General features: G+C 52.5%; 1 protein-coding gene across 26 annotated transcripts in view; it reads left to right on the plus strand.

Moving 5' to 3' along the window:
- The first annotated feature begins 351 nt into the window (after positions 1-351).
- The window catches only part of CAMK2G (calcium/calmodulin dependent protein kinase II gamma), a 55,056-nt gene continuing 32,907 nt past the window's right edge, over positions 352-22,500 (plus strand). For 19 of the 26 annotated variants that reach the window (XM_055324968.1, XM_055324976.1, XM_055324972.1 and 16 more), the window contains exons 1-5: positions 352-520; positions 1,890-1,984; positions 13,288-13,347; positions 20,815-20,869; positions 21,754-21,819. In XM_055324968.1, the coding sequence (XP_055180943.1) occupies positions 456-520; positions 1,890-1,984; positions 13,288-13,347; positions 20,815-20,869; positions 21,754-21,819 (341 nt within the window). In that variant the 5' untranslated portion in view covers positions 352-455. The remainder of the gene's footprint in view (positions 521-1,889; positions 1,985-13,287; positions 13,348-20,814; positions 20,870-21,753; positions 21,820-22,500) is intronic. The other 7 variants (XM_055324969.1, XM_055324977.1, XM_055324986.1 and 4 more) reach the window with 3 other exon arrangements.

Raw genomic sequence — 22,500 nt, forward strand, 5'->3', positions numbered from 1 at the left:
GCGGGAAAACTCGGTGGGCCCGACCGCGCGGCGCCCCCGGCCCACGCACGCAGCACGCACGTTCCGAGCCCGCGCAGGGCCGGCCCTGGGACAAACCCGCAGGTCGCGAGGCTTCCGGCTCCCCGGGGGGCCCGGGCCGGGACCCCCGCGCCCCCGCGCTCCCGCGCTCCCCGGCGCGCCGCCGGCCGGGCGGCTCCCGGGGCGGGGCGGGGCGGGCGGCGGCGGGAGGCCCCTCCCCGGGGCGGGCCGGGGGCCGGGCGGGGGGCCGGCGGGGCTGGGGGCGGGGCGGGCGGGCGGGCGCGGGGGTGTCCCTCCCTCCCTCGCTCTCCCCGGTAAAGTCTCGCGGTGCTGCCGGGCTCAGCCCCGTCTCCTCCTCTTGCTCCCTCGGCCGGGCGGCGGTGACTGTGCACCGACGTCGGCGCGGGCTGCACCGCCGCGTCCGCCCGCCCGCCAGCATGGCCACCACAGCCACCTGCACCCGCTTCACCGACGACTACCAGCTCTTCGAGGAGCTCGGCAAGTACGGCCCGCCCGCCGCGCGCCGCGGCCCCCCACCCGGTCCCCGCCGCCCGGGCGCTATGCGGCTCCTCGCCCCGCCCCCCGGCCCTGCACCGGCCGCTGCGGCGCCCCCTCGGCCCGCCCCACCCCCAGCCTTTCCCGCCCGCCGCCTCCGGGGCCCCCTGGCCCCCAGCTCGCTGCCCCGCAGCCCCCTCCGCGCCCTGCAGCAGCTGCCCGGGCTGCTGCACACCGCGCTGCCGCGGGGACCGCAGCCCCCGGACCGTTCCTGGGCGCCCTCCAGCCCCGCCCCTCCCTCACCCTTCAGGCGCCCCCCACTCTGCCCCCGCCTGCTCGCCGCGCCCCCTCCTCACCCTGCCCTGGAGCTCACTCAGCACCCTGTCCCACGTCCCACGCGCCTGGCACTCTGGACCCTCCCCGGCCCTGCAGCTCCAACCCCGCTGCGGTGCCCGAGTGTGGGGGGATGTTTGGTGCCCGGCCCCGCCCCCCGCTAGTGATGCTTCCAGGATCCCAGCCCCGCTGCTGGGCAGTGCTGCAGCACCCCCTTGTCCCCTCCCCCTATCCCTGCAGTGGTCCCGGGAGCCGCGCGCCGCAGCCGCAGCATCCCCCTCCCCTCTGCACTGAGCTGGCCGCTGCAGCAGCCCCGGCCCCCCCCACCCCCACCCGCGGCGCCGAGCCCGGCCACTGCAGCCCCCGCCCTGCCCGCCCCCCTAGACGTTTCCAGAGCCAGAGAGTGCGAGCTCCCATTTCGGGGGGAAAGTAGTGGAAAAAATCGTGGGGTAGGGGAGCTATGGATGTCTGAGACCCACAACTAGATCCTGTCTTTCCCCGCCGCCAGTCGAGCCGGGGATGCAGTGGGATGATGCCGGCTGTTAGGGGTTTGAGCCTCACTTTCTCACCTTCCCCCAGGATTGATGGAGATTTCTCTCCCGCAATCATACCCTCTTTCTAATCTCTCCTTCCCCTACCCTCAACTATTCCTGCTGAGAGAAGGGCAGGGTCTGTCCCTTCTCCTGGTTCTCTTGGCTGGGACTGCAGGGCTGTCCGTCAGATGCAGCAGGTGTGTGTTTTAAGCATTGCCCACCAGCTCTTGATGTACAGCCTGAGGTTGGGGCTGTTGCTTTGTCCAGCGACTAGAGATGTGAGGGTGGGATGAGGTGGTCCTCTCCGACCCCCCCCCCCCCGCATCCGTTCAGTGTCCTGCAGTGGCCACATCCTTCTACCCCACGTTAGAGGGTGATGGCCACTATGCTGGTGTGTCTGATTTTGACTGAAGGGCTGGTGATGGGAGCATCGCTGTTCTCAGACCTGAAGCTTGTCTGTGTCACTCTGCTCTGCTCCGTGTCCCAGTTCTTTCCCCCTTCTCCCTCCAGGGGTGCTTTCTCTGTGGTCCGCAGGTGTGTGAAGAAAACCTCCACGCAAGAGTATGCAGCAAAAATCATCAATACCAAGAAGTTATCTGCCCGGGGTGAGTGTTTCCCCATCTTGGCCTCTCCCTAGGCCGCCTCCAAGGCTCTAGCTTCTGAAGATGCTCCAGGAATTGGGGGTTGTGCATTTTAGCCCCTGCAGAAGAATTGGAATTTCAGGGTTGCTTGACTTGGAAGCCAGGCAAGGAGTTGCATGGTGAACCAGAAGTGCTCAGGTAGAAAAGAATGAAAAAGATGTAAGACCTGTAGGTAGCCACAGGGAGGAATGGTGCCTGAAGGCTCAAGAGAGTTTGGTCTTTAAGGCAGGGAGAGATGTGGGGAGTGGTGGTAGCAGGGAACGGAGAGCTCCTAATTTGGAGTCTTCTGTATTGGGGGCAGTGGGCAGCCACTCTAGGCCTGTCCTAATCCCCATGCCCCAGTGGTGACTTCTGATGGAAATGCAGTAAATGAACAGCTCTGACAAATCCAGCCTCCCCCTGCCCACCAGGCGGCAGAACAGACTCCCAAGGGAAGGGAATCTGTAAACATCAGGGGAGGCTGCTACTGGCGAGGGCTTCTCGGGAACAAATCCTGCCAGATGAACTTGATTGCTTTTTTGATCAAATTACAAAGTTAGTGGTGCTGCAGCAGATGCAGCCTGTCCTGGGTGGGGGGTGATGCCTCATGGTCTGGAAATCTCAATGGCCTGGTCTAGGTGGGAGCCGCATGGTTTCCAGGTCCGAGGATTGTGAAGGCTCAGGCCGTGGAGCCTTTTTTGTGAGATCCTCCTGAGTACCTGAGGCCAGGAGAGTGAAGCCCTGTCTTTCACACCTCGATCCTACACTCCCTGAACCTTGCATTGGGTGCTTGCCAAACTCACCTCATCTGATAGGTATAGACCCAGCAATGTGTGAAGTGCTCTGAACAGGTCTGGTGAGTACCGAGGTATTTGGATGGGTCGTCGTCATCATCGTCGAAGACTGAAGGCTGAAGGCTGCACGGTGCACCAGGGGGACAAAGGTTTTTAGACCCAGTGAAAGGAATTTGTATGGGGCAATAGGATGCCACACATATATTAGGAGCATATACAGATGCCCTGGGGAAGGTGAGGACTGGCTAATAGTGACCCAGGCGACTCTCGCATGAGAGATATAGTTGATGTCCCTAAGTATCAGAGAAGTTATTAAATTCCATGGAGATGACAGTGGGCTTCTGTCATGTTTTGGGTTGTTCCGGGACCGGTTTAGCAGGGCTGTGTCTGCCTCCTGTCTGGGAGGGCTTCTCTTCCTCCCTACAGACAGGGCTTGTCTTTTTTTTTTTTTTTTTGACAGGGCTTGTCTTGCTGTCTCCCAGCCTCCATCTCTTGCTGTTTCTCTACATTGGCTATAAAGTTGACTTATTTGTTTGTTTTCTTTCACTCTGGGTACCTTGAGTCGGTGGCAATGGTTGCCATAGAGATAATGTGGGCAGTCAGATGCCCTCCTCCCCTGGGGTAGGGGGATGACACAGTGGGCTGGGCTCTTTGGCAGACATCCTCTGGCCAAGGGTGCAGGGCGCAGGCAGGGACGGCAGTGCAAGGGTGGATACCTTCCTTTGCCCACACGGCATAGCCCTGGTGCATCAGAAATGGGGCCGGTGTCTGGTGTCTTGAGTTAATGATGCAATGCTTCGTGTTCCTCATCTCACCAGTGTCCTCTGACCCAGGGGTGAGGGAGGGAGGGACGCTGGGAGCCACACTCAGGGATGTGAGGGTAGCTGTCGTGGTGACTTTGTGGAGCTGCCTGCCTTCAGCTGTCATTTCTCTCCTCCTTCCCTACCCCTCTGAACTTCCCTGACCTGTGTCATCATGTCCTATTGCCTCCCTCACCTCCTTTCAACCTTGTCTTCTCCAACTGACATCTTTCTCTCCCTGCCCAAACTGGATGAGGTTTGATTTCTCTTTGATTTTTTTTTTCCCCCGCAAGGAAAGGATTCTTGTGTAAGATCATATGCTTCAGACATCAACTCCCCCTCTTGAGAGACAGTTATGCCAAGACTGGGGCTCTGTTGTGTGGCTTATGTGCCAGGTTAACTTAGGGACAGAGGCCTGGTCCCGGCTGATGGGCACGGATGCCAACAAGAGGGTCAGGAATCTGTCAGTGCCAGTACTGTTTGGAGGTGGGAGAGTGGGAGGGTGTTGTCTTGGAGATGGAGGGACCAAGCTGGGGGCTGTGCTGTAGGTGTGGGCACAGGGGATGTGAGCTCGTGGAGAGTTGGGCCAGGGCGCCCACTGGGCTGGTGCCCACGGGGTTAGGGAGTGAAGGCCCATGGCTTCCCTACAGCCTCTCAGTTTACGCTGTATATTTTATAAAGGTGCAGCAGCTGGAGCTGGGTTTCACTCTTCCCTGTCTAGGGCTCCGCAGGTGTTGGATTTCTGTGTCTGGGAATGTGGTGGGCCCACCAGAGTCATCTGTGAGGGGCTGAAGGGGCTCGCTCTGCTGAGTCTCTCTGCCTGTCTTCTTGTTTGTGATTTTCTGTGCTGCGAATTGAGAGAAAGAAAAGGGTATCAAGCTGCTTCTCCTGGCATCAATGGTGAAATGCTCAGGAGGCATAGGGAGAGGTCCCCTGGTCTTATGGGGGGACTGGACCTGGATGGGAATCCTTCTTTTGCTACGTTGTTTCTTGTCATTGTGGCCTCGGGGGCCCACGTTCGCAGCTGTGGAGTTCGTGTGGCTGTGCGTTGAGCACCGTCTTTGTCTGCAGGCCTGTCTCCGTAAAGTCACTGAAAGTCACATAACGTCACTCCCTCTGCTTGGAACAGTGATAGGTGTAGAGTTGGGGCTCTTAAGGGAGCCCATGGTTCCAAGCTTAGCTCTCCACTAGGCTGAAGGAGGCATTTAAAATAGGCTTGGATGCAGGAGCTAGTGGGCCAGGTGATGGCAATGATAAGTCGTTATTTTAAGATTTAAGAGCACCCCCCCAAGGAGCCTGAGCCCTTATGTCTTTTTTTATTTTTAAATCTTCAGATTCCCTTCTTATCTTTATTCATATGCATATAGATTTTCACCTCGTGGAGCATAACATTTTATATCCTGCTCTCTTGCTTACATCCAAAACGTTTCCCCATATTGCTATAGTTGAAGGGCAAATGGTCCTTTCTTCCGTAATTTAGGATTTATCCTTGGAACAGTTCGCATCATAAGGAACCTCTATATTTGAACCATTTATCTAGATTCCAATTGCTTTTACTACAGTGGGTACTTGGCCTTACTAAGAGATGCTACCAGAAACAATATTTTGAAATCTGTTGCAGCACTTGCTGTGTTTATTTATTTAACCTGTATACCCCATTTGAAGAAATTTCTATTGAAGCTAAATGTAAATAAAAGCTTTCCTCTTCTTGAGGACCTGGGAGGTAAAGGGTAGGGACCACATCTATTTATTTCTTTACCTCTGTGTGGGCAGGGCCCAACAAAGTGCCTGACACATACCTGGCCTGTACACATCCAATGAATGGATTCAGTGGACTACGTAACCAATCATGGTTGCTTCTTGGCTTTGGCTCTCAGGAAACTCAGAGCCAAGTTGTTGGAACCCTCGTACCCTCGTGCTGGCTTGGGTTCCCCCTTTCTGATCCGTGGAGCCAGACTGTAGGCCTGACACGGCTGTTGGAGAGGACACAGGTTCAAGACCTGTGTTTGGGGCCTATTTGGCAGGTGCGAGATGTAGGAAGATAGTGTAGCTTATGATTCTTTCTTCCCTGTCAGTAATGGCCTTATAGGGCAATGTTGGGACTTCCTCTCAGCAGCGATTTTCAATTTTAGTGTGCGAAAAGATCACCTGAGTACTGGTTAAAAAGTACAGATTCTTGGGCTCTATCCATAGGAGGTCTGGGGTTAGGACCCAGACTCTACATTTTAAACAAGTGCCCTAGTAGATTTCATGCAGATGGCCCCCATAGCCATGCTTTAAGAAATGCCATCTAAAATCAGCAACGGCACCAACGATCGCTCTTGTCATGTTCTCTGAGATTTACCAGACAAACCCTGGCCCGGCCGTCTCCAGGTGGCATCTCTGCCGGCATGTGGCCATCTGTGCACATGGGCTTTTCTGTGATGAGGGGCCTCCTCCTGAGCCCCCGGATTGGGGTGTCAGCCTGTGTCCAAGGCTACGGCAAGCTAAGTGGCTGAAGGTTGTGGCATGTTGGCCACCAGAAGGGCAAAGGCTGTCCCTTTCTGGGTCCAGCTGGCCCTGGGGACTGAAATAGGATCCCCCTTGGTGGTGCCAGCTGCAAGTCCCCACCCCCTTAGTGTTGGCCTGAGTAGCCCCCATGACATTTGTGTCCCTTGCGGTATCTTCAAGTGAGACTTTCCTGTTAAGGATCTGGGTGAAGCGAGGGGAGGCAGAGAGGGGAGGGCTGGGGAGGTGGTGGTGGTTGGAGAGGAAGAGCAATCTATGCAGTGCTGGAACACTGGGACGCTGCTACTTAAGGAAGCATTTAAGGAGGTTGTATGCAAAACTGTGCTTTCCTCCTGAGGATAACAGGCCAGTCAATTTCTGTTGACAGAGAAATGGGCATCCTGTCTATAAATGACTGAGCTTCCACTGACTCGTCCCCCTGAGTGGATGAGAAAGCAGCCTGGAGGTCCCTTTTCTGGGCCAAGGCTTATCCTGGGCCGGTTTTGTCATACAGTCACGCTGTGAGCTATGTGAATCAGTTCGTACAACATTGGCCTGTCACCCTGCCATCCCACCCGCCTTCCCAGAGTGACTTTGGGTACTGGCCTCATGGATAGGGATGGAGGTTGGAAGGTGGCCCCGTCCTTGCTCTCTCCCTACTGCTTGCCCTGGTCTCTCATCATAACCTGTGCTGAAACCCTAGAGGTGAGTGACTGACCCCATTCTCTGCAGAAGCTAGAGACAGGGAAGGGAAGGGAAGGAATGGGTATGACAGGCTCCTGCCCCCAGCTCTGTGCTTGCTCTCTGGACAGCCTTGGCAGGCCTACAAGGGCCTGATCCCATGGGTGCCAAAAGGGTGATGACAGGAAGAGATGGGCACTTTGCACCTCTTGAGTGCCTCTCGGCAGAGGCCTTTTGTTGTCCATCCATGGCCAGAAAGATCTGCCCCAGGGCCAGTGGGGAAACCAAGGCACCAAAGGTTGGTTTGTTTATTTTGAGCTCTGAGTATGCCAGTGATTTTTGCCAGTGCTCTGACCCCAGCATCCTCAAGCAATATAGTTTTCACCTACCCCGTGGCTCTTCCCTTTAAAACACAGATTCTGTGGGGGATCCCTGGGTGGCTCAGCGGTTTAGTGCCTGCCTTTGGCCCAGGGCGTGATCCTGGAGCCCCGGGATCGAGTCCCATGTCAGGCCCCCAGCATGGAGCCTGCTTCTCCTTCTGCCTGTGTCTCTGCCTCTCTCTCTCTGTGTTTATCACGAATAAACAAATAAAATCTTTAAAAAAAAAAAAAACACAGATTCTGGGCATTCTGTTCCTGTGATGAATGCTGATATAACATCCCCACACCTCTGTCTAGGCCCAGAGCTCTAAGCCCGGGGGAGCAAACCCCTCTGTTTTGCTCGCTGAAGCCTGGCTCTCATCTGTACCCACCTCTCTAGGTATAGACCCCTCTGTAGTGGGGATATTTCTAGCCGCTGCCCCCCCCCAACACTGTCTCTACTTCCTGGGTCCTATCAGCGCGGCAGCAGCTTCCCATCTGCTCCCCTCTTTTCTCCTCCCTCTCTTTCCCCTCCCCCTGCTTGCTGCTGCCCTGGGAGGAGCTATTTTTAGGGGCTGCTTCCTGGGATGTTTTACTTGGGGCTGGTTACCATGAAGGAAATGTCACCAAAACAGTGGGCAAAGGCTGCAGGCACCCAGAGCCCTGCTGGGGGCATGGAGAACTCAGCGGCTGACCCTGCTCTGGCCCTGAGAGCATCCAGAGTGTCCAGCGGCAGAGCCCTGTCTTCTTGGAGCTTGCAAGTGACCCCATGGGGATTTTCTCCATCCAAGCTGGTTGGGGAGACTTTCGCTATAGACCACTTCTTGGTGTCTCTCTCCCTTCCCTCCTTAGTTCAAGCTTCTCTGAAGACACAAAGGCCAAAGTGGGGCTTGGGTCTTTGTGTCACCTTGTTGAAGCTGTTTGGGTAAGGACTAAAGGGAAAGGGAGGATGCCAGATTCCGGGACAGAGCCTGGGGGAGTTCATGTGACCACATTTTGAGCTCCATCCTACTGTATTCACGGCCCTCGACTGGTCCCAGCTGTGTGAGTGTGAAGGAATTCGAAAGCCATGACCCATGCTCTTACATGCTGGTTGGACTTTGCTCTTAATTGGAGACTCTTTGCACCTTTAGAGTGAGATTCAAAGAGGAAGGGATATGGCATCGCAGTGTCAGGATGAGGTCAGTGGGATTGTGGCTTGGGATTCCCACTGGTCAGTGCCTAAGACCAGGGGCTGTTTATAAGCAGCTGGAAATGTGGATTATGACACCAAATCCCTATGGTGCCCTTGTTTCTTCTCTTCACAGTGATGCTCTGGGGGCCAGACGGGGGACCTCTGCTGCTCCCACTCGGAAAGGAGGAGGAGGAAGGCAGCAGGAGGAGGCACTCCACTTGAAGCATCTGAAATTAGGCTGTAGGAAGCTGTAGGAACCTTCTCATTTATGTTGGGGGTCCAGGCACAGACCCTTGAAATACCCTTTGAAAAGTCAAAAGTGTCATTGTGATTAGAATTTGGGGAGGGTCCTCATAACTGGGATAGGACTCTGGGTTCTTTCCCATTACAGACAGTTGTGTATTTAGGTGGCAGTAGAATCTTATTTGAAGCTAGTGCTGGCATTTGTGGTTTTAGAGAAACGTCACTAAATCAGTCATGTCTGTGCAGGGCCATGGAGGGTCAGGGGCCAGCCTTCCCTGGCCCCTTATCCTGTCAGGGGAAGGAAAGTACTTTTGGAAAAGGCTTCTCTTTTGGATTTAGGGGGGAGGTGGTTCTAGAACTTTGCCTCCCCTTTGCCTCACGCTGTCTGCTCACTGCTTCCTCTTCTCTGCCTCCTTTGGCACTGACTACCTGGTCACTCCTTGCTGCTCTTCCTGTGATGGGTCCTTGGCCTGAACCAAGTCTTGAAGTGCTTGGGCAAAAGGCAGGGGAGGCAAGGCCTGCAGGGATACTTGTTTCTTGGACCTGACTCTGGCTTGGGTGGGCTGTTGGGAAGGCCCGAGCAGGTCCCTGATAACGGCCACTTCTGCTTTCTGCTCCTGTTGCTACCTCTGCTATTGAGAGGGAAAACCTTGCAGAGAGATGTGGTTCGAGCTGGGCTGAAGGTCGACAGGGGTGGGTCTCTCCATGGCAGCAGCACTCAGGCAGGCAGGAAGTGGCCCTGTGCAAAAGCGGGAAGTGGCTGTTGTCAAACAGGAAGGGGGGGCTGGGCCACGTGAGGGGGCGGGGAATAGCCCAGTTGAAAGGTGGGTGGGAAGAGGGTCAGTCTTGGAAGGCCTAGGAACAGAGAGCTCAGTGGTCAGTGGAGGAGGGGTATCTCGGGGGAGAAGGCCATCTTTGTGACAAAAGCACCAGCTGGTGTGTTATCACCTTAGGATGCCCAGACAGGCCCTAGACCTGCCACTGTGGACCGAGTCAGTTTAGTGGCTCCACTGCTTTTGGGGTTGTGATGCTGTGCTTTAGCCCTTGCAGTTGGGAAAGATACCATACAAACCATATTTGTTCCTGAAATACCACTGCTGCTGCTGGGGTGGAGCCCTCTGCTTTTTCTCAGACATGGACCAGTCCTGGAGGGGACTACAGGACAGGAGGTGTGTGTGGGGGGAAAGGGACAGGAAACAACACTGGAGAGGCTGGGGTACTGGCCTGCTGTGCGTGGTGTAAAGACGCAGGGAGAGAATGGTAGGCAGAAACCACATGGCTCATTGAGCAGAGCAGAGCTTCTGGATGGCAGGACGCCACAGCCACCAAGGGTGATGCCTAGGAAAAGGAGGGATCCTGCAGGCAGTGGCACTTCCTAGGCTGTCCTTTCTCTGAAGCCCCTGTTGCCGACCTGTCACCTACAGACTGTAGACAAAGGCGAGCCCCTGCATAACAGGAGGGAACACCTTCACGCCCATGAGGGATGCAGCCGAGCCAAGTTAGAGGGCTCTGCTGGTGTGTTGTGGACTCTCTGGCTGCCCAACCTGAGGGAGAGTGGGTCCGATTCTTGGTGTCTCTGCTGAGAGCCACGGCTGAGGTTCTCACTCTGTGCCAGGCACTATACTGAGCATTTACCCGATTACCTCATTTAATCTGCAGATATCACTGCCTCCGCTTTAGAAGTGAGGAAACTCTTTCCCAAGATATGTGCCTGGCTCCTTTTCTCACCTCCTCCAGGTCTAATCAAATGTCACTTCCTCACTTTCGGTGACCATCCTGTTTAAATGTGTACTGTTCCCCTTCCCTGCTTTATTTTTCTATATTGCACTTGCCACGACATTTAATGTGCCATTTCTGATTGTCTGTCCCTCCCCCAGCCCAGCCCCACTAGCCTCTATGAAGGCAGGGGTTTTTGTCTTGTTTTGTTCACTGCGGTATCCATAGCATTCAGAACAGTGTTTTCAAATGAATTGAATGAGGCTCAGATGGATTTAATAACTCACCTGGCATAGCAGTGTTCAGACTCAGCCCATGGCCGTCTGACCCCAAAACTCTTGTGTTAACAGATGGAGTCATGCTAAGGATCAGAGCAAAGACCAAGGAGCAGCCTAGGGTTCAGAGAAGATGCAGGTACTCAGCTCCTTGGACATAGGGTTGAATTAAGTGGCTATCAAGGACCCTCTGGACGTTGGGCAGCTCCTTCGAGGAGCTGGAAATACGAATCTGTCTCTCCTCTCTCCGTTCTGAGTCACTGCTAAAGCCAGAGCACCCTTATTTTTAGTGCTGTTGCTCTTGTGGGACTGTAACCATTAGCCAGTAAGAGACTTAAGGGAGGAGATAAACATTAATCTTCCAGGCCTTCCCCTCAGCAGCTACCTTCGCATTGCGAGATGCTGTTCTCCTGCACCTGCCTGGGCAGCCAAGCCCCAGAGGTGTGGGTCAGAAGGTAGTGAGGTGAGTAGTCAGAGTGGGGGAGGCTTTGAGGCTGACTAGCTTGGTACTTCCATCCCAATTCCAGGAGCTGGGAGGAAGGTCAGGATAGACCTGACATCTTCCTGGTCAGATCAGAAAGAAGCAAGCCCCCCTGCCACTGGACAGGGCTAACAGTACTTCCTCAGCTAACTCCAGGATTCCGATGGATCCCAGGTGATGGGGGAGGGTGGGGTCCCCTCTGGTTCTCTGGATGCACCCTGGTCAGTGGTAATGCCGAACCTGAGGATGGAAAGGAAGGCCTGACCCAGATCTTTGGGCAGCTGGGATGGATTAGCTGGGCAGCAGGAACTAATCTCTGCCTGTCCCCACCTCCTTCCACAAAGCAGGGCTGTTGCTAAAGGGAAAGTTTAGGACAAAACAGGGTGATTGGTAAAATAACAAATCTGAATTCCTTTTAGTCTGTAATCCCTGCATTATCTCAGACTACATGATCTTGGCAGGCCTGGGTTCGAATCCCAGTTCTATCCTTTTCCTGCTGTTGGCTCTCAGGTGAGTTATTTAATTCCTGTGAGCTTCCATTTCATTATCTGTGAAATGGTAATATTCATAGCACCCACCTGGTAGGATGGTTTGGGGGCTCATGGGGAGCTCTACAAAGGCTCTTTGCTGTTGAGGTAGGGGTTGGGTGGGCAGAAGCCCTTATGAGGGGAGGCAGGAATTGCTTGGCAGATATGGATATGAAGGCACCTGCCTGGACCTGGAGAAATGCCCCCAAAGCCTGGAGTCTTTACTAGATGTTCTCATTTTTCTTTATCCTGTCATCATTGCATAGTGATAGAGAAAGGGCTTGAGGCTCAGACTACCTGCATCCACTGCCTGGGGCCTTGGGCGGGTTACTTTAACTTTTTAAGCCTAAGTTTCTTCATTTGTCACATAATGGAGTTCATCAGATCCTTTACTTCACAGGGTCTGGGTGAGGATGAAGTAGGATAACCCATGCCTCTGGCTGGCATATGGTGAATCATCAGTAAATAATGGTTGTTACTACCATTGGTGTTCTTTTTTTTTTTTTTTTAAGATTTTATTTATTTATTTGTGAGAGACACAGAGAGAGAGGCAGAGACACAGGCAGAGGGAGAAGCAGGCTCCATGCAAGGAGCCTGATGTGGGACTCGATCCCAGGACCCCAGGATTATGCCCTGGGCCAAAGGCAAGCTCAACCACTGAGCAACCCAGGCATCCCTACCATTGGTGTTCTTGATAAATCATTATGAAGCCCCTATTATGGCAGGAACTCTAGAAAGCATTGCTCAGAAAGGCCTCACCCTTTGAAGAGCTTGTGACTGAAAGATAATGGACGTAATGTACAATGTGAAAATCATAAAAAGGGCAGTGGAAGACGGGAGAATCTCGGAGAGAGAAGTCACATCTGCTGGGAGAAACAGGGAAGACTTTGTGAAAGAGGGGACTGTTTGGCAGGATTCTAGCAGGTAGAAGGGGGAGGGCTGCTAGGCCCCCTTGCTTTGAGTCGTAGCATCGTCTCTTTCTACTTCCTGGAGCTCTGCTTTCCTGTGGAAGGAATTGACCAGCACAGCTTACTTGCACCTGGGGATTCCTAGATTCTGGTCCTTTCACCAAAACAGAGTAACCCCAATGCCTGAGTGCCAAGAGGTTAAGAGCTCAATGGCAGTACATGGCCAGGAGGATCCTGGGGAGGAGCAGGATTACTGTAGAATGGGCATCATAATAGTGCCAGCCTCATAGAGTTGTTACGAGAATACTTTAAAAGATGATTCTACCTAATGTAGAAGTAAGCTCTCAAGAAATGTTAGTTCTGGTTATCATTTTGTCAGATCGTTATCATCATCATCATCTTGGTTCTCAGCATCATTATGTTTCAGGGAACACTATGAAGACTAAGATTATTTGCGAAATTCCTAGCACAGTACCTGATCATATAGTAGTTGTTCAGTAAAACTTTGTTATTAGTAGTGTCTCTATCAAGAAAGAGATTCTGGACACCCTGGCCCAGTGAAATCCCTGCTGTAATGAAAATGGTAGCAAAGGTGTAGTTGAAAACCTGGATTCAAGTCCTGACTGTGCCTCTCACTAACTTGAGGGACTTTCCTAGGGCATTTCCTCATTAAAAAAAAATCATGATACCTGTCTCTGGGATTGCTGTGACTTGCTGCATTAATTTAGCAGATTAGAAAAAAGTGCATAGTTGGTGCCTAGTAATTGAAGGACTATGAATAGCGACGTGGCCCCAAATAGAACAAATGGCTAATGGTTTTTGTTTTCTCTCTTTTGCTTTTAGATCACCAGAAACTAGAACGTGAGGCCCGGATATGCCGACTTTTGAAACATCCAAACATTGGTAAGCACCTTCCCTCAGGGTATTTCTTGGGCATTTTGTAGAAAGTAGGGAGAACAGAGATCCATTGCTTTTGTGTCTGAAACCAGTTCTGTCCCTGGACCTTTGCCTGGTGTAATTTTTTTGTCCAAGTGGGATAACCGTTGTGTCTTGCTCAGAATTCTGGAGCATTCTGGTTTAGAGACCTGAGGGTCTCTGTCCCTGCTGTGCCATTTCAGGGCTAGGATGTGAGGTACTGGAACAGGTTTCAGACTCCCTTTCTTCCCCTTCTCCTTCCGTCTTTGGGCTGAGGTCCAGGGTCCTCAGCGTGTGAGGTTCTGGGCTAGTAGCCTGCCAGCGTCCCTCACCAGGGGCCTACCACAGCCATCGTAAAAGGGTCCGGATTTTGTTTCTGGACTTGAAAGAGTTTTGTTCCTGTTACGGTGTCATGCACACTCTGGGGGTTTCCATGGTGCTCCCGTTTGTATTCCCCAGAGCCAGGAAAGCAAGCTGCCCACCCGCCTGGCTTCTCTGGAGAAGGGATGGCAGGAACCACTCTCGTGGGGAAGGAGAAAAATTTAAGAGGATTTCTCTCTGCTCCCACCCTGACTTGGGGCACAAGAGCACATTGTTGGTTGTTCTAAAGCCTGAGGAGGTTTGCCTGCCACAACCCACTCGAGCTCCGTTTTACATTGTTCAGCTGAAATAGCCTTTGCCAACAACGTTGGCCCTGATGTGGTGCTTCTCGCAGAGGGGATGGAAGCCGGGCTGGCTGCAGTGTCTAAGCAGAAACCCCAGTCTTGACTTGAGGTGGGGCAGGGAGCATCTCCTAGGTTTTCCCTGAAAGCCCTGAGTCATCACAAAGAAAAACACGTGTTCCTTGCTCCTCAGGCATGGCCTAAATTTCGGGGCTCCCACAGAGCCCCGGAGGCTGCCTGCTCGGCTCTGCTGGCGGCCAGGGCTGTGAGGTGACTTGCTGAAGGTTGCTGCTTCCTCCAGAGCTACCCAGCCTCTGGTTTCCCAGACCTCAGGCTGGAAAAGCTTAACGTGAGCTCTCATGTGGGAGAGCTGAGGTCGTACTCCAGCCGAAGGGGCGAGGAGCAGCTCTGAGGTAACCAGAACTCCAACCATGCAGGGCTTTACAGATCGCAATCAGCAGCTTGGATTACACCTGAAGCAGATTGGCATAGCCCCTGTTGAGCTCTGCTGGTGCGGTGTGTTCCACGGAGCCAACACCTCTCAGCTGACGGGTCTTGGGCTTAGAACTACTGGAACTCCCTGGGTGAGCTCTGAAGGTAGACGCTCACCTGGTCTAACTGCATGGTGGGGACCAGTGTGTTACCCTGGGTAGGAGAGAGATGATGACAGAAACGCCTAGAACGGCAGTCGCAAATTCAGGCATGTTTTGTTTGGCCAGCCCAGTGGGCTAAAAATATTTTATTATTTGCCAGTATTTAAAAATGAGATCTCGCATTTTGGGGAAAAAAAAAAAAATTCTGCTTCCCAGGCTTTCCAGTCAGACCTTGTGGCTCTTCCGAGCCTGTATCCATGTGTGGCCAGAGTCAGTGAGGGCTGGGCAGTGGCTGCCTTCGTAGCCAGCTGGCCATTTTCCTTTGCCACTCCTTGTTACCTCATGTTTGCGCTGCCTACCTGGTCTCTGTAGGCTTTTGAGCTTGTGACCTCTAACCTGGAAGTTCCAGAACAGGAAGAAAAAGCATGTGGGTCACTAGAGTCCTCCAAAAGTGCAGAAGCATTTTGACATTCCAGTCCCAGGTGTCAGGGTCTGAGGACAGCAACTTCCTTCCCTTATGCTACTTGTGACCAACTCATAGAGCAGTGATGAATTGTTCTCATGTAGAGAGGAGAATAAAAGGTGCGGTAAGCAATGCGGGGCACAGAACCATGTCTGGATTATCTGCAGCCCAGACCTGATCGACCCTAGAAGGCTTAGGGTAAGATGAAGACAGTTGAGAAATGACCAGAAAGGACAAACATGGGATTCTAGCTGAAAACAGTTGTACCCTTCTTTTTATGCATTTCTAGAAATTAACTATATATACTTTTGACCTTTTAGACCATACTTGGTTTGGTAGCTCTTTCCTTTTTATTTTTTAAGATATTATTTATTCATGAGAGACACAGAGACATAGTCTGCAGAGGGAGAAGCAGGCTCCCTGCAGGGAGCCTGATACAGGACTCAATCCCAGGACCCCAGGATCATAACCTAAGCTGAAAGCAGACACTCAACCACTGAGCCACCCAGGAATCCCGCTCTTTCCTTTTTATCACCTACTCCCAGGGCTACCTGGGGACCTGGCAGTTGGGGGACCATCTACCCCAGCCATCTGCTCTGTTAGGAGGTCTGCAAGATCAAAGCCAGGCCAGGCCAGGCCCACTTACTTCGTCAGCATCTGATTGCCTAGAATCGTGCTTCATTTCACAACTGCTCCCAGGTCCTGAGAGATGTTGGTCTGAGGCCTTATTCTGGGGTCAAGAGCAGCAAGAGAGAAGGGTGAGTCAGGACTGTGTCCTGGGAGAGCTGGCTGCCCAGGCTTTCTGGCTTCCGGTGGGAACTGGGGCTCCTGGAGATGCGGTGGGGCTATGGATCCAGGAGGCGGAGGTTGCCATGGTTCCTGATCTGGCTTGTGGCAGAGAAGAGGCCGTTCTGTGCCCTAATTCACTATTCTTCCCCTCTCTCCACTGCCTCATCCTTCAGAGCTGTGGCCCTTTTGGCTCCAGCTTCTTTAACTCCATCCCGTAGGGATACAAGTGGACCAGCCCAAGAGTGGTGCAGAGTTGAGGAAGCTGAGAACAGAGATCACATGGCCACCCTTTGGTTGCTGTCAGACTTGGAGGCACTTGAACTCAGAAGGCTATTTGGTGCAAGGCACCAGGCGTCTCCAGTTTTTTTCCCTAATAGATATTCTATCCCAGGAGTTGGAAAGCCTGTTGGAGGAGTGAATGCTGATGTAAATTGTGGGGCCTGGGCGTGACAACGATGTGTCAGTGTAGATTCGTTGATCCTAACAAATCCTAACAAATGTGCCCGTCTGGTGGGGGAGGCTGCTGGTAGGGCGGCTATGCATATGTGGGGCAGGTGGTATGTGGATGGTTTCTCTACTTCCTACTCAGTTTTGCTATGAACCCTAAACTGCTCCAAAAAAAATAAAGTTTACTGATGGAAAAAAAAAAAAGCTTATTGGTTATGAGGCATACTGCAGAACCTAAAACTGTGGGAGAGTGGCCAGAGGTGTGGAGTTGAGAGGAGGAGCCGGCAGTAGTACTGTCTGCAGTCTGAATGGAGCACGTTCTACCTGTGATCTGCTTGCTCCCTGCTCTGAATTCCTCTAATGAATAGACTCTGTCTTCCTTCGTGCTGAGTTGTCTCAGCAGGTTCGATCACAGTCTAGCGTTATGGTTTAGAGCCGCACTACTGAAACTTTCATGTGCTCAGGAATCACCGAGGGATTGTGTTAAACTCAGGTTCTGATGCAGTAGGCCTGGGGTGGGCCTGAGCCTGCTCGGGAGTGTGGGGGGGATGCTCTGCGGGGGTTGCTCACGCTGCTGGTCCGTGGGCCGTGTGTGGAGAAGCAAGCTTTGTGGCTTCGGTATCGTGTCGTCCAAGTTTGAACATGGGGTTTGCTGGTCTAACTATGACCTCCAGCAGATTATTTAGCCTCTTCGTGGAGTTGTGAGAGGGTTCATTCAGTGGGCAAAGGAGGCCTCAGAAATGAAACAGTGAAAACAGGGACTCCAGCTCCTGGAAGTGACCTTCCCTAAATCCTCAGCCCCTGCCCAGTCCATAAGATATTTAAGCAGGGCTTCCATTTGCCTCGGACCCAGGCCCCATTGAGCTCACAGTAAGTGGAGCAAAAACAGGGGCAAAGAAAAAAAAGAAAACCTTGAGTCATGTCCAAGCAGCTCCTAAATCTCTGCCGAGGGGAGTCCTGCCCACCTGCTCCTGGCGGAGGACGGGGGAGGGGAGACTCAGGCCCCTAGGAAGCAGGGCCTCCTTCCCACTATGCTATTGCTGCAGACGCTTTTAACAGTGACACTTTTCCAGAGTGTTATGAGCCAAGATTTGCTAGTTAAAATGTGGCATATTGTTGGGTGGTTTCTAAAGAATCGGAAATAGCCACAGCATTTGGGTTATGGTGTTGTTAGTCCTTGAAGGTATGAAACGTCAAGTAAAGGTATTAAGGTGTTTGGGCTGTTTTTCTCTCCATAGTTTTTTTAAAACATTAATCTGTTTTATCGCTGACATGAAGTAAATGCTCTAGAATCCTTTTTCAGGTCTTCCTGTCTGTGGACTTGGTTTGGCCCTTGGCCTTCAAGCCCTCTAATCTGTGGAATGGGCTGGGTGTCAGATTATTTGTTTCCACGCATCCATAGCATCCTTTATGTCTACTCCGTAGCCCTTACCACAGTAGTGCCTAGTGATATGTTTGTGCAAGTGCTGGTTTAAAGCCCGTCTTCCCCATTGACCTAGAAGCTGAACAGCAGCGGGGTGAGGTTTCTCTTCCTCACAGCTGTATCCGTGGCATCTGCAGCCATGCCTGCATCAGGGAAGGCACTTCATGGACACTGTTGAGCAGATCAGAATGGCCAGAGCAAGGGGGGACTGGTTGGAGTTCCTTTGCCCAAGGGGACAGAGAAAGTGACTCCCTCGAAGGCAATTCTATGACATCAAGGATGTCAGTTGATATCAGTTTGTTTTGGCTTCATGTCTCAGTTCTGCCACTTAGGATGTCCTTGGATGAGTTCCTTTTGGGGCCTCAGTCTTCTTCCTGTAGGTGAGGATAACAGAGGTAACGTGAGAGCTCAATTAAATAACGTGTGTAAAGCACGCGGCACAATGTCCGGCACATAGAAACAGCTCAACTAAATGTTAGTTGTTATAATTTGGGTCATGATTGTCAAGATGCTGCTAAGTAGGCACTTAGAGGGGTACAGTCAAGTTTTTCCTCTTGTTCTCAGTTCTCTTAATTTTCTTTACAAATGGGGAAAAAAAAGTATCTTGTTCAGATATGAAGCCTTTTGCACCTGTCCCTTCTTGTCTTGATGGTACCTTGCTCTGGGGCACACATCAAAGCCATTCTCTGGGCTGGGTGGCTTGAAAGGATTAATCTCCCATTGCCGCTCCTCTCTTCTGATTCCCTGGCCCTGCTGCCTGCCACCTGGGCTCTGTGTGTGGCCTTCCTGGAGAAAGGGAAGTGCCCTTGCCTGCTTGTCTCGGCATAGGCATGGGCACCTGTACTTTTTGCTGCATTATCAGCTCCACTGTGCTGGATGAGGGGGCAGGCCTGGGGGGCTCCAGGGGATGCTGGGAGAGGCAGGGCCAGGTGGCAGGACTCCCCTGGGAGTGGTTGTTAGCATCATACCTGCTGTACTGTTAGCTTACTGTCCTGCTACTGTTAGTCACCTCCCTAACGAAGCTGGTCTTTAGCTTCTGGGACAGCTGATTTCCAGGGGATTATTTGTATTACACACTTTAATGCTTTTTAATAGCAAATTTTTAATTAAATGGAAAGTCCTTTTGGAAGCGAGGGAGCAGCAGCTACAGCAGGACTCTGGGTACAGCACCAACGGAGACCAGAGAAGCGCAAGTGAGGAGGGGGCTCACAGGGCTTTGGGGGAGGCCCATTTGAGCATGATCGGTTAGGGTGGGAGGGAAGAATGCTTCTGGCTGTAGCGCCTTCCTCCTGTCATCTGGAGGCCCAGAGAAGTATGAGCTTGCTTGCCGAAGTACAGAGAGAGCAGGTGGAGGAGGAGGGATTTTAGAAGTACCCCCTGCCTTTGATCCCCTTGGTAAATCACAGTTTGGGGAGGAATTTGAGGTAACCAGATCAGAGTTGAGTAACCAGATCAGATCAAATAAAGCAGGCAACGTGAAGTGTAAACAGTCGGGTGGCCCTCGACCTAGCCCTGGCAGGCCCAAGTCCTCGCTTGTCAGCTGAGAACCATGGAGCGGGAGGGATAGCCACAGGCCTGTATTTTACATTCTGGCTGCTTTTACTGTGGTGGGAGAGGCTGTAGGGAAGCACCTCGGCCCAGACGGAACAGTCTGATGCTGGAAATGGAGCCTGTCTTCCGGGGTTGTTGGCAGCTGGGGTCTGCCAAGGAAGAGACACGGTGACTTCTGTGTATCCAAGAATGTCACTGGTCGGTTTGGTGTCAGGCCATTCCTAAAGTGCTCCGTGAGGAGCTCCTGAAACTGCCCAAGAGTGGTGTGAAGGTCAAACAGAGGTTCCCCTTCCCAAGAGTTCAGGTGAGGGAAGGGACAGTGGCGACAGTCCGCCAAAGCATCACCTCGTGTTTGCATTATAACGGTACTCAAGGGTTGGCATTTACGCCCAAGGTGGCTTTGTGGGCAGAAGCTTGAAGAGGAGACCTCGGAAGACATTAGGTTGGTTTTGGCCCAGGAGCTCTGGAGGAGGGGCTGCCCTCCTCTGCTTCGAGCTGTGGCGTCCCGGGCCCATCTGTGCTGCTGTTGTAGGTGCATTCGTGGGTAGTCTCTCTCATGGTCTCCGTTGCTCTGGTGCCTGGCTGTGTGGGCTACACCACATTTCTTATAGGAAGCAGGGGTGTAGACCAGTCTTTGGAATCAGAGAGAGCTGGGTTTACGTCTTGATCCATTGCATCTTTGGCCTTTGTGAAGATACAATGTCTCTGAGCCTCCAGTGTCCTCATCTGGAGAATGGGAGTAATCTTCCTCTCAGGATGGTCGTCCGGAAAAATAAACTCCTCAGAGGCAGCCACTGTGTCCTTCCTAAATCCCACCAGCTAGCAGGGAATCTGACATGTGGGCACTCAGTACACCCTTGTAGAATAGGGAACGTGTGCAAGGAGCCTAACCCCACGCCTGGCATGTGAGAAGCACTGAAGAAACAGTGATTGCTGTTATTGCCTGAGTCTGCACATCGCCTCCCATGCTCACCATCCATCAGCCTCATTCCATGTGCCTTCCTGCTGGGCTCTACCTTTCTAGCTTCTTCCCCTCCCTCTAATTCCCCTTTGCCCAACTACTCCTGTGGAAGAGCTCCTGGGCTCTCCCATCTTGTCATTGTCTGTCCCTCTGCGGTCAGCCTCCCTAGGTGCCCCTCGCTCTCGCTCTGCGTTACACCATCACGCATCATATCCCAGGACCTCCCTCTCTGGGACTGGCCCCTCTGGGAAGGCTCTTGCTTTTCTCTGTCTTGTCTTACTTCTTAGCCACAAAGCGTCTATCTCTTGCCTATGTCTGAGGCAGTCTGCGGTGACAGCCAGAGCCCTGGACCTGGGGTCCGGTTGTTTCTCTGCTCTGTGGTTGTGTCACTTCGTCTTGGGAGGGGTGGGGGTGACGGGCATGTTGCTGCTTCTCGCTGCCACTCCTTCAGAACACTGTCCAGTGAGGCTGACAGTCTGGGGCCAGGGTGGGGCTGCTGCAAAGGAGAGCAATAGGTTTCCAAGGTTTCTCTCTGTTAATCTCTGTCCCCATCTCCTCTCTTGCAGTGCGCCTCCATGACAGTATTTCTGAAGAAGGGTTTCACTACCTCGTGTTTGACCTGTAAGTGCCACTTTCTGAGGGTTTGGGGGCCTTTCCCTCCAGCTGGCTCACGATGAAGGCTTGGAAAAAGACCTAAACTGGGTCTTGAGCCTCTGCCGAGGGTCCTTCTCCTTTGCCCAAGGGAAAGGATTTGATTTTGACCTTCCTCTGCTAATGGACAGGTTGCTGAGCGGACCTCATTGCTCACTCACTGTCTCCCCCAGGGCTCCAGACCCCCGGATGGCATTACTCTCGTATTTCTGTTCAGCAGCACACCTTGTGCAGATGCTTTTTTCTTGTTTCTTGGTGTGTTGTCCTTAGCAGAGAAATAGAATGCAGCTCTTCGCATGACCTTAGAAATTCTGGGAAATTAAAGGTGGCTTTTACTAGTAGTCATCAACTGGACTCCAGTTGGTCTCTCCTCCACTTTGGTTGTTGTTTAATATCTCGAAAGTAGCTCTTCACCTCCTGGAAATGCCTCTCCAGGATTTTCAGGATTGGGTCTCTGTGTCCTTGATCTCATTATTCTTTAACTTTAGAAGTAGGTCTGTCCTTCTTGGGCAGCTGTGTATCTTAGTATTCATACTGGTCTCAAATAAAGCTATGACTTTCTGAGGAGGTTGATTATTTTCTCTTATATCCCTGTATATTCATCTTTGCCTGAGCATTAGCTAACCTGTAGGTTATAGAAACAGAAATGTGCAGGAGGAAGGAAGGGCCCATGTTACCCCAAGGAGAAGCTCCATGTCATTGAAGGATTGAACATGTTCTAGGCTCTTGGATGGAATGCATATAGAGTTGGGATTTCTTTCAAAGCTGTTCCATGGTGTGACCTGTTGCCTCTTGGATGCTAGAGTTGGCCAGCTGACCTGCCTCCTCTGACCCTCTCCGTCTGTTGGTTGCAGTGTTACTGGTGGGGAGCTGTTTGAAGACATCGTGGCCAGAGAGTACTACAGTGAAGCTGATGCCAGGTAAGGCAAGGGCCCTGGAGTTCAGTGTGAGTCTTGGCCCCTTCAGGGGGGCAGGTTTTGTGCCTGTTTCAGTAGTCTTTGGACATAGGTCAGAAGAGCTCCGATCTGAACAAAGATTCCATACAGCTGGACCTGGGCTGCATTTTATGGGCGACGTTAGAAGTTAGATCCGTTTTTTGGGGGGAAGCACTTGCAAGTCTCCTTTACCCTTTCATCCCGAAAATACCTTTTCTTTGCACTACTGTGTACTTGCAAGCCTGCTCAATGGCTCTCCCTACCTCTGCTTTTTTCTTTTGACAAATTGTACTGTATGCAAGGCACCCTGGGGATGACCAGAGATGGAGGAAATGTGGTCTGTGTTCTGAAGGAGTGTAAACATCTGGGCTAATCAACCAGGAACCTTCTCAAAAGAGATTCCAGCCTGGATCACTTAGTCTCTTTACCACCATGATGAGCTCTGACCTGGGGGTCCTCAGGCTGGAAGACAGTTCATTGGCTGCATGCCTCAGGCTTCAGTCCCCCATCGAAGCCCTGGCAGCCTTCCTCCCACACCACAGCTCTTGGGTGTTTCTGTGGCCTGCCTTTCCTGCCTCGGCTCCTCCCCCGGCCCCGAGTTTTCTCTGAGGGTGATGTCCATACAACCTGGTTTTGATCATCCTGCCTGCAGCTTATCTGGCATAT

This window comes from Nyctereutes procyonoides, unplaced genomic scaffold, assembly GCF_905146905.1.
Source record: "Nyctereutes procyonoides isolate TBG_1078 unplaced genomic scaffold, NYPRO_anot_genome, whole genome shotgun sequence".
NCBI classification, from domain to species: Eukaryota; Metazoa; Chordata; class Mammalia; order Carnivora; family Canidae; genus Nyctereutes; species Nyctereutes procyonoides.